The sequence below is a fragment of the Trachypithecus francoisi genome, unplaced genomic scaffold (assembly GCF_009764315.1).
Source record: "Trachypithecus francoisi isolate TF-2019V2 unplaced genomic scaffold, Tfra_2.0 Lachesis_group0, whole genome shotgun sequence".
NCBI lineage: Eukaryota > Metazoa > Chordata > Mammalia > Primates > Cercopithecidae > Trachypithecus > Trachypithecus francoisi.
The window spans coordinates 58780410-58791954 of record NW_022681453.1 but is presented as its reverse complement, the minus strand read 5'-3'; the positions used below and the strand labels follow the sequence as shown (position 1 = coordinate 58791954).

At 52.1% G+C, this 11545-nt stretch overlaps 1 protein-coding gene across 2 annotated transcripts in view; it reads right to left on the bottom strand.

Annotated features, from left to right (window-relative positions):
- Positions 1–5467: 5467 nt before the first annotated feature.
- The window catches only part of CUNH3orf20 (chromosome unknown C3orf20 homolog), a 108845-nt gene continuing 102767 nt past the window's right edge, over positions 5468–11545 (bottom strand). Inside the window, exons 16-17 of one of the 2 annotated variants that reach the window (XM_033210803.1) lie at positions 6312–6446; positions 5468–5713 (exon numbers count right to left, since the gene is read on the bottom strand). In XM_033210803.1, coding sequence (XP_033066694.1) covers positions 5629–5713; positions 6312–6446 — 220 coding nt within the window. In that variant the 3' untranslated portion in view covers positions 5468–5628. The remainder of the gene's footprint in view (positions 5714–6311; positions 6447–11545) is intronic. The other variant, XM_033210804.1, reaches the window with a different exon arrangement.

Sequence of the window (11545 nt, the reverse complement as noted above, 5' to 3'; positions counted from 1 at the left end):
TTCGTCTTATCTGTATGATATTCCTTATCAGCTGCTCTGCTTATGTGTTTTGAGGAAGAGTGAAAAGCCAAGTCCCAATCCATGTTAGAGACGGTAAACGAATGAGCCCCTTTACCCCAGAACCTCTGTTCCTCACTCAGATTTATTGTCACTCCACTAGGCAAATTCCCTGGCTAGAGTATGACCTTAAAAATCCCTGGGGGAGGCTGGGCGTGGTGGCTCAAGCCTGTCATCCCAGCACTTTGGGAGGCCAAGACGGGCGGATCATGAGGTCCGGAGATCGAGACCATCCTGGCTAACACGGTGAAACCCCGTCTCTACTAAAAAATACAAAAAACTAGCCGGGCGAAGTGGCGGGCGCCTGTAGTCCCAGCTACTCGGGAGGCTGAGGCAGGAGAATGGCGTAAACCTGGGAGGTGGAGCTTGCAGTGAGCTGACATCCGGCCACTGCACTCCAGCCTGGGCGACAGAGTGAGACTCTGTCTCAAAAAAAAAAAAAAAAAATCCCTGGGGGAAGCAGTACCCGCCATCAGAGGGGGCCTCTCATGGCCTTGTCATCAGTAGTTTGGAGGGGAAAAGATGGAGCATTTATTTATTTATTTATTTATTTATTTATTGAGATGGAGTTTCACTCTTGTTGCCCAGGCTGGAGTGTAGTGGTGTGATCTTGGCTCACTGCAACCTCCTGGGTTCAAGTGATTCTCCCACTTCAGCCTCCTGAGTATCTGGGATTACAGGCGCATGCCACCACACCTGGCTAAGTTTTTTGTATTTTTAGTTGAGTCAGTGTTTTAGCATGTTGGCCAGGCTGGTCTTGAACTCCTGACCTCAGGTGGATCGTCTGCCTAGGCCTCCCAAAGTACTGGGATTACAGGCGTGAGCCACCACATCCGGCCAAGATGGAGCTTTTTAAATGGTCAAAGGCACCTGGTTGTTATCATCTGCTTTTGTCAACACCTTAATGGCAAAGCCTTTGCTGTCCTTCAGTATTAACCCTGCATTTGCACCAGTGGCCTGGGCTGCCACTGTTGCTGCAGTAAAGAGGCAGGTGAAGACTGCCCCAAGGCTCTGCTGAGGAAAGGCAGGGCAGAGCTGGGGAAGATTTCACACAGTTCTCTTCCACTGCATCCACCTCCTGTCCTCCTCAGGCTGCAGCCACCCACATTTCCCCCTGCAACCAAACCAGTTTTAGACACGTTTAGCTTTCCAGGTTTTTCTTAAAGGGTTTAGTTCCTGGTGTCCACACTTGCTTCACAGTTTCTCCGGGGCAGGGAAGGAGCCAGCAGTTCAGGTCGGCTTGCCAGGGGGTGAAAACCAGGCTGCCCTCAGTGGGTGTTTATATCTTGTAGAACAGATGTCCTGCTGGTTCTAGCTCTGGCCCTATTGATCTGTGGACACAATGGTTCTTGGGGAAATTTCTGACTATGGTTTTTGGGGTTCAGCCTAAAAATCTCATCTTATTTCAATAGAAGATTGCTGAAAACTGCCTATGATTTCACTTTCCCAGTCTCAGGCCCTGGGACAGACATGCAGAGGTGAGGGACAGTGACTGAGCCTCTCTCAGGCTTTGGGTGCAGGCTGAGCCAGCCCAGGCCCTCCAGCCACTCCTCACAGAATGAGTCTGCCACCTGCTCCTCACCCTGCCCTTCCCCCTGCTCTTATAAGATGCGTGACTAATAAGAAACCATCAAATGCTCTTCCAAAGTACTTTTAACATCTTACACTCGCACCAGCAATGTATGGGAGTTCTCGCTGCTGCACATACTTTCCACTACTTGGCATTTTCAGTTCAAAAAAAAATTTTTTTAGCCATTCTAATAGGTTTCTAGTAGTATCTCATTTGTGGTTTTAATTTGCATTTCCCTAAAGACTGATGACATTGAACATCTTGTTTTAGATAGATGGTTTTTTTTTTAAAAACTATCTACTTTTGCAAAATGTATGTTCAAATATTTAGTCCTTTTAAAAAACAAACAGGGCTTTCTTCTTGAGTTGTAAGAGGTCTTTATTCCAGAAATTTATAGTTTTCTCCCAGTTTGTGGTGCACCTTTATATTTTCTTAAAAGTGTTTTTAGAGGAGAAGTTTTTAAGGTGAAGTCCAATCCATTTTACTTTTCACTTTTTTTTTTTCTTACTGTCCTAGGAAATCTTTGTTTTAAAATCACAAATATTTCCTTATGTTTTCCTCTAGAAGTGTATTTTTAGCTCTTAAGGACAGGTCTATGATGCATTTTGAATTAATTTTTGTGAGTGGTATGAAGTAAAGATTGATTTAATTGTTCCCATACAACTGTCTGGTTGTTCCAGCACCATTCCTTGAAAAGACTACTTTGTCACTTACGTTGATGAGACAAATGCTTACCACCTGGTTTCCCCCTCCTTCCTCTTGTTTTTTTAGCCCCTGAAGATTTTCCCTATGACCTTGTGAGTTCCCATATGCAATTAAAGGAGTATTTAATTTATATTATCCAGTATTTCTATGTGTTTTGTAACAAGATGGTGTTTTCAGGCCATTTAGTGCACAGTGTTGCTGGAGACAGAAGCCTCGCCCTTGTTTCCCTCCTCTAGGCCCTGGGTGTACCTCCACAGGGTGGGGTGGGAGGAGACCTTGCCCACTGCTGCTGTGTGTTGACTGTACCGCCATCCTTCCTCTGGGCCTCAGTCTCCTTTTTTATAAAGTGAGGGTGAGGTGGGAGATCAGCAGGACTTGTTTTCCAAGCCTTGGTCACTGCCCTGCTGATGGAAGCAGATTATAACAAGAACAACAAAAAAGCTGGCTCAAACCAGCTAGGACCATGATGGCGATGAAAGCAACCTCTAGTTGCTGTTGTTGCTCATTATATCCTAATTATAATACATTTGCATAGGACACTCACAAGTGCCAGGTTTTATGAATGATGCCATAGCAACACCCTGAATGTTACTTTATATGATTCCTGGAACTCCCTGCCCCTTTTCCAGAAAGTTCACAAATAACCCACCACTTATTTAGCATACAATTAAGAGTGGGTATAAACTAGCCCTGCTCTGTCTATGGAGCAGCCATTTTGCTGTAGCTGTTGCTGTAATAAACTTGCTTTCTTTCACTGTGGGCTGCTTCCTAAGCAAAGCCAAAAACTCTCCTGAGTTGAGCCCCAATTTTGGGGTTCACCTGCAGATCAAGGGATCAGACACCATGATCCCTGGGTTTCCTCCTTGTGCTAGTTTTTCTTGGATGCCTGAACAAGAAAGGATTCTCAGTAATAAGGGGAGACCCTGCTCCCATTTCCCAGAGGCCATGTGCTGCTGACCATTCCATGTCTCCCTGACAGGCTGATAACCTGGGAGGTGAGTAATGGGATGCCACCTACTCAGACACAGGTCACACACAGCAACGCCTCCTAACAAAACCCACCCTGTAGGTTTTAGCTCTAGCTGCACCCTCACTTCCTCCAAGGAGTCTTCCTAAAAACTGAGTCTTGGCTAGAGGAAAGAGCTACTCTGTGGATGGAAGAGACAGGAAGGTAGTTGGTAGAGGCTGCCTGCAAAGACTGGGGGTGAGGCAGCAGCAGATGTGCCAGTGTTTACCCTAGAGCATCCATGTGCATTGGGCCACAGCTTTTTCCTTAGAAAGCCTTGGACCTCCCTATAGCCAAAACAACAACAGAAGGAAGCCTGAAGAGTCCAAAAACAGTTTATGGCTCAGTTCTCAGTTAATTGAGCACCTTTCCATCGTGCCTGGTTTCTTGGGGGCATCTTTGAGGGGTGAAGCCTTATCCTACTCTCCTGAGGTTTCCATGGAGAGAGGCTTCCCCTTTTCTCCCTCCTCCCTAAGGTGCATTTGATTCTGCAGCCCTGGACATTCACTGGGCCTGTTCCACCAATGGGAGGCGTCCTGCCCATGAGCAGCTCATTTTTGCCCCTTTCAGTGTGGTGAGCACTGTGGGCAGGGCCAGGGCCTGCCCTTCAGAGACAGGTCTGTGTGCACAGTGCACGCGGCTGTTGACGTGCACATGCAGACTGCTTGGCACACCCACGCAAGCACACCTGAGCACACTGCCCACAGGGCAGGTCTAGGGTGGCAGGGGAGAGGCTTTGTTTCAGGCCCTTCACGAGCCAAGGTCTCCATTCCAGCCTTTACCAAGGTCTTGCCTTAGGGGCTGGAAGGTGCCAGCCTGCAAGGACAGAGGTGGAACTTTCTTTCCCTTGCCCTCCAATCCTTATCTGTCCTTGTGCTCAGAAGGGGAGGAGGGGAGAGTTGTTAGAGTCCCTGGAACCTGTGATAAACATCAAGGTCCTTCAATATCAAAGATACAAGCTTACGAATATCGCAAGTCATTTCAAATTCATTTCTAGAAGAACAAGTGTATAATTCAAAAAACATTTTTGAATGATACAAAGGATAAACATTAAAGCTTGAAAAATTCAGATTAAAAAAGCTTATATTACAGAGGAAACATAAGCATTTCTAAGTGCAACATCTCACTAAATGCTGCCTGCAGCTCAAGCCCTGAACTCTGCTCTGGGCTGGAAGAACAAGGCTGACCTGGAGTCCTCAGCTGCTCCTGGAAAGGGCTCCGGTGAACACAGACAAGACAGCCCAGAGCCATGGGCCCAGAGCAGGGGTTCTCTCTGGCCCTCACAGGCACCCTCAGGGGCATGGGGAAACTTAGCCCCCAGAGGCGGTACCGTCTTGGGCCCCTTGCTGCTGGTAGGGATTTCTAAGGCCTGTGGCTCAGGGAAGAAGCCCAAAATGCACCAAACGGCACTGTGGCTGGGCTCAGTGGGGATGTCGGCCCCCAGGAGGCCACAGGGCTCTGGCTTTCAAGGCGTCACTGAAGGGTCCCTAGGGGTGAGCACTCTGTCATTCAGTCTCCCAGCCTGCACCATTCCCATCTTCCTCAGATTCCCCCTCAGTGATTTCTTCCCCGTCACCCTCTTCACCTCCTCCTCACTCCATGCTTGCTTCTTCCTGCCCCCTCCCTTCTTACTTGTTCCCCATCCCTCCCCCGCCTCCCCCCCCTTACTTAACCCTCCCCCTCCTCCTCCCTCCTTGTTTATTCGTCCTACGCTTCCTCTCTCCTTCTCCTCCTCCATCTTCTTTCTTACCCTCTCCCTTCCCCGCTCACTTGTGTCTTCCTCTGTCTCCTTGCTCCTCCTCTCATTTCTCCCTTTGTCTCTTCTTCCCTGTCTTTGGCCTTTCTCTCTGCCTCTTCACTGTTCTCTTCTTGCTGTGTTTTCCACCTAGGCTATAGACTGAGCCTCCCCCACCCAGGAAGGGTAGTCCCATCTGGGCATCCCGGGCGTTACTGGGTCACCTATCCTGGAGCTACCCCTCGGAGGGAAGCATTTCTTTCCTTGAGCGTGGGCGGGCCTCAGCTGACTTAACTGGCTGCAGAGGAAGCTCTGTATTGGGGAAACCGAGTTTCCAAGGACTTGACCTGGAACAATTCTGTTGGGGGCCTCACAGAAGACAGACTGAGCTGGGTCTGTCCTTCCCCAGAGCCTCACCCTGATGCTGGAGGCCCGCTGGTTTATTATAGAGGCTTGGGGGACAGGGTGGGAGACCGGGGAGGCAGGGCTGGGCTGGCAGGAAGCCCCGGCACCCCAGTCCGGGGTCTGGCTCACTTGGCTGCCGCCAGGATGGCACTACTTCTTGGAGGCCTGCTTCTTCCCGCTGGTTACCTTGCTGTTCCTCCTGAGAGGATGTAGCTCCACTTCAGGCTCTCTTGCCCTAAAGATCAAAATAGAGAAAGCGACTGCTGAGGGCTGGGCGGGGGAAGCACTGTTCTTCACAGTGCCCAGAGCCCAGGCCTGATAGGGCCAGGACGGGCAAAGCCCTCTCCCTTGCACAGGTGAGGCTGTCTGGGTGCTGCTCCAACCAGAGGGTCCCGGTGGCAGCTGTGACCTTTCTACATGCTCCTAATTTTGCTTTTCTATCTTCATGAGAAATATGTGATCTCCACGCCATGCTGAATGCGTGATTCATTTCATGGTTACCGGCACCAGCAAGTCGGGGCTTTTAACAGGTGCAGCAAGTTTCTTGCAAAGAGACAGCAGGGCTGTCTCCACCCTTCTCAGACTAATGGGTCTGGGCTGTGGAGTTTTGCTGCCAAGTCCTCAAAAAGCCTCTATCTGTACCACCCAGACCACCACAAGCAGCTCCAGGGCAGCCTGCATGCCCGCCCAGTATTGTGTTGATGTCAGGCTAGATGTCAGGGATGGTTGGACATGACCCAGGCCTGGGGAGAAGTGACTTGCCCAAGGCCAAATAGCCCTGAGGTGGCCTGCTGTGAGCCATGCCCATTCTGGCAGCGGGTGTGGTCACCTACTTCTCAGCCTTCACAGGTAACTCCTTCCCCACATAGTCTTCCAGGGCCAATGAGGAGCTGCTTCCTTGGATATCTTCTGACTCGGCTTTCTTGGCTGATTCAGAATCCTCCTGGCTCAGGACAGAGCTGGGAGCACTGCAGAGGAGGCAGGGTTGGGGGGCAGTGCTCAGGGCCCAGGGCGCGCTGCACGCTGTCCCGTCAGTGTTCTGGCAGCCTAGACAGACAAGGACACACATGCTCCTCCTCCTGAGGGCAGCGAAGGGAGAATCTGACCTCCTTAGGGACCCAGTGACATGCTGGAAGTTGGCTTCCCTGGCTTCTGTTTGGGGCTGGATTGGCCCTAACCCACAGGCTGCTATACTCGCACCCCAACACTGACTATGGCAAATGCCTGCAGTGGGGTGGGAGGGCTCCGTAAGTGACCACAGGAGAGATGACAAGAGGCAAAGGAAATGTGTCATCATGTGTAATATTGTGGGCTGAACACATGTCCCCCCAAATACATATGTAGAAATCCTAAACCCCGAGACCCCAGAATGTGGCCTTATTTGGAAATAGGGTTGTTGCAGACATCATTAGTTAAGATGAGGCCATAGTGGAGGAGGGTGGGTCCAATCCAACATGACTGATGTTCCTCTACAAAGGGGAAATTTGGGAGAACGCCATGTGAGGATCACAGTTCTGTGGCCAAAGGCCAAGGAGCTACCAGGAGCGGGGAGCAAGGCCTGGGACTGAGCCGCCCTAGCGGCTTCTGGGAGAGCGTGGCCCTGCCCACACCTTGATCCAAGCTTCTGGCATCCAGAACTGCGAGAGGATGAATTTCTGTTGTTTCAGCCACTCAGTCTGGGTCATCTTTGTGTCTTAGGCTGTTCGAACAGCTATTACAAAATACCATAGGCTGGGTGGCTGCGAAACAACAGAGGTTCCTCTCCATTCTGGAGGCTGGGAAGCCCGTCATCAAGGACCCGGCAGGTCCAGTGCCTGGTGAGGACCCACTGTGTCATGCCTGGTGAGGACCCGGCAGGCCCAGTGCCTGGTGAGGACCCGCTGCATCATAGATGGTCGTGTTCTCATAACTTCACACAGGGAAAGGGGCGAGGGTCCTTCTGGGGCCTTTTATAAGGGCACTAATTCCATTCATGAGAGCTCCATCCCACGAACCTCCCCAAGGCTCTGCCTCCTAAACCACTGCCCTGGAGGTGAAGATTTCAACACATGAACTTTGGGGGGACACAGACTTTCAGACCACAGCCCCTCGTTACAGCGGCTCCAGCAAACACACACGTGGCTATTCCTCACCTTTGTGCCACACCTCACAGCTTTGCAGCCGTTCACTGTTGGTGTTTCTGAGTTACAGGATGTTTCTGAGATTCACAGCAGCCCTGGGAAGGAGGCAACTCAGGGACATTTGTCCCATTTTCCTGACAAGGGCCCTGAAGTCCAGAGAGGTGAGTGGGCTTATTCATGGGCACCTAGTAAGTCAATGGCAGAGACAGGACTGGCCCATGTGTGCACTGTCTAGTCACTCAGTCATATTTACTGAGCCTCTACTACGCACCCGGCCCTGAGGAGTTTACAACCTGGTGGGGTCATGGGTAGCAGTATCTGGTGCTGAAAGAGGGGGCATGGCTTGGGGAGGGGGCTTGAGGCAGCTCTGGGAGTATGTGGCTAAGTCTGGGCTGGGGATAGGAAGTGGGTGTGGAGGGACTGTCCAGGTAGGGGCTTAGAGCAAGAAACAGTGTGTACAGGCTGTGTAAATCTGTTTTGTTTGTATAGATCAAGCAAGGGAATCAAAGGTGACTTGCTTAAGGCCAGGGCCTTTCAGAGACAAGAGGAGACAACAACCTACCCCGTCATTTCAAAGGCACTAGAAAAACTAAACACCAAGAAATGCCGAGACAGGGCCTCAGAATCTGGGTGTATGCACAGTGTTTACATTTGGCAAATTATCGCCTCTTTGCAGCCCCTTACCTCCAACCCGGCCCCACAAGGAGCACACACACAAAACTAAGCTGACCCTTTAAATGCCTCTCTTAGAGGCCTGCCTGACCCTTTGAGAAGGGGTGGACTGTGGAAGTGTCTGGGCCTATGGTCCAGTCCCTGCCATTCTCAGAGGGCGGGAGGTGCAGGGTAGGCTGATGGGCTCCTCCAGGGCTCCCCTAGAGCCCCAGCCCAGGGTGGATGGGGAGGAGGTCCCGGCAACTCTGTTTGGTGTTGGGTGCTTGGGGAGTGCAGGGGAAAAGGCTCAGAAAGAAGCATGGTCCCCCTCACCTGGACATTTCATTCATTCTTTCTTTCATTCATTCCCAGAGCATTTCCTGAGCACCTCCTCCCTGAGCTCAGCTCCAAGACTAAATACCTATAGCAGGCCCTGAGTTCACAGCCAGCCGCTCAGTCCCAGCAGTCGGGAAATGTCCCCACCCTGGGCACTGGCCTCCTCCCTGTTCTCCCTATCTCCAGCCTCACCTTCTCTCATCCAGTGCCCCCACCCCATGCCCCACCAGAGGGCTGGTCCTCTTTGATCTGGCCTTGTCTCTTCCACTTAAAGCCAGTCTGTGGTTCCCTGATGCTTGCAGTGGTAAGCTCCAGCCCCCCGGCATGGTGCCTGGTTCAGGGTCTGTCATAATCTGGCCCAAACTACCAGCATGTTTTTCTAATAGCCTGTCTTCGCAGCTCCCCTAAATCCACAGCCCTCCTGCTCACAGGTTCCTGCAGTGCACTGTGCCCTTGCCTGCCCTAGCCCCTCCCTGAGTGCTTTTCCCTCTCTTCCTTTGCTGGGCCGTCTTCTTATCCTTCAAGGCCAGCCTCCCAGGTCCCCTCCTCTGCAAAGCCCCCTGAACTCTCACAGAAGGCGAGATTTCCTCCACCGTCCCCTCTGCCTCCGTGCTTATTATGGCGCACCGCTCACAGCTCTATGAACCTGCCCTTCAAGTGCCTTGGCAGGATTTGGTCTCAGTGCCTTGGCACCTCCTGTGTCTGGCTCTTAGCCAGGCATGAGTGAGTGAATGAACAAATGAACCAAATGATGGAGACATCAGAGGACTATGAACGACCAGGCCAGCAGAGCCACACAGCTGTCCTGCTAGGGTGACAAGAATACTCATGTCCCTGCCGACAGTGGGCCAGGTGCTTCTCTGGAAGATTGATCTAGAGGGTTGATTCTGAGACCATCCTTGGTCAGGGGTAAGCAAAAAAGACCATCTGGGGCTTTGCAACAGGCCAGCCCCTCCAGGAATTTCAAAGCCTTTGTACTTGCCACAGTGAAAAGGAAAGTGTCTGCAAGAACAGGCCCTTGTCAGGTGTGGAGCCCACCTCCCCACAGCATTGTAGCTAGCCCACTGTTTATGAGCCCCTGGTCTATTTCAGGAAGGTAATTTCTCTCTACTCAGTCCCCACTCAGGCCCCAGTCCAGAAAAGAGGTAGTTTTAATACCATCCTCATCCATCTTTACTGTCTGCTCCTGTGACAAGCTCATGATACCCTGCTTAGCCCCAACCCAGTCCCTGCCAGGTTCACGAATCTAAAGTCCAACTCTGACCAAGCCTCTCTTCAATAGCTCACCATTGCCTGTAGGATCAAGTCAGGAAAGCCTATGTCTGCATGCCTTTCCCCTGCCTGTCCAAGGGGCTTCCTTGGGCTGAGTGGGGTACGGGGTTGCTGGCATGAGCAGCTGGTAAGAGTGGACTGCTGTTCCTCAGAGCAGAATCATAGAGGGAGAGCCTGGCAGTGGCTGGCTCCTTGCTGAGCACGGGGCCCGCTCTCCACAGCTCCATCCTTGGAGGGGTTTTGGTGTATGCTGCAGACGAGGGTATGGGCCCCCTGCATAGCTGATCCAACTAGAGACCTGGTCTCCTCACCCTGTGCCCTCCCCAATCCCCTGCCTACCCTCCTGCCTCCACCCAGTCTCTTCCTGCCTCTTCTAAGGTGGGCAAGGGGCAGGGGTGCTACCAAGTGGTGCAGCTGTACAGCGCTTCCCCTCCCATCTGGATAGCATGTTATGGGATACAAAGCCTCTTGAGGCTCACACTAGTGTTTCTGTAGCACTCTGTCTTTATCAGGTCTCATTCCAGTTGGTAGTGTGGTCTGCATTTCACAGAGCATTTGACAGTTTATATGGTGCTTTGTTCCTTCTAGAGTGTCTTATGGTTTACAAAGTGCTTTTCAGGGTAGCAGGCACATTACAGTTCGGAGAACACTTTACGGGGCTCACAGTAGCTTACGGAGTGCTCTGCTATTCTGGAGAGCAGGCCCGTGAGGGCATGCAGCAGAGTAGAAGATGCTTTCTGGTTTACAGGGCATATTGCTGCTCCCAAAGCCCTTTCTGATTTTGGGGGCAGGTGGCAATTTCAAAGGATTTTGTCTTTTACATAATGCGTGACAGTTTGCAAAGTGCTCTGTGGCTTACTGGGTTCATTAAAGTTTTGCAGTTCACAGGGCACATGACAGTTAAGGAACACTTTGTCATCACAGGTACACTCATCTCTGGCAGCTTCTGATCCTCTCAGCTCACTCCTCTGAGAACAGTCCAGAAAGAACTACGCCCCCCGTCCCACAGGGAGGGGACTGAGGCCCAGCAAGGGCAAGGCCAGGTTTGTGGCATCGCCTGGGCACACTGTCCCTCCAGGGCACCTCCCTACCCTGGCTGGGCCTTCACTTTCCCTTCTCTAATATGGGCGCTCAGGGCCCGGGGTCATCTTTTCTGCAGGAAGCTCACCCACCAGACTCCCACATTGCCTAGCAGCTGGGGTTGGAGCCCAAGGCTTCACTCTCCTCTCCCCACCACTCCATGCCAGGCCCACGGGCAGCACCACAAAGGGGTACCGCCAGGTGCCTCCACCCCAGACACTTGTGAGGGCTCCAGGACACCAGGTCTGGCACATTCCTATCCTGGGGATCTAACTGGCTAGCAGACGAGGCAGACAGTTGACCAGTTAACTCCAGTCCTAGGCAGATGGAGACCAGCCTTTCCAAGAGGTCCCAGCAGGAAGGTGTGACAATGGAGGGCAAAGCAGAGGCCCCCAGCCCTCGCTGGTCTTGTGCGCTCCAGGACATCTTCCACAGTGAGTCAGAGCCGTCGTCCCGACAAAGCTGCCCAGCCACGCTCCTCAAAGCCTCCCACAGCTCTGCCCACACTCAGGAAGGGGACGGCTGCCCTGGCTGGGGGTCAGGCCACCTGCACTTGGCCTCTAGCTACCCTGGTGCCCCACCTCTTCACCTACGCACTCTCTGCATCC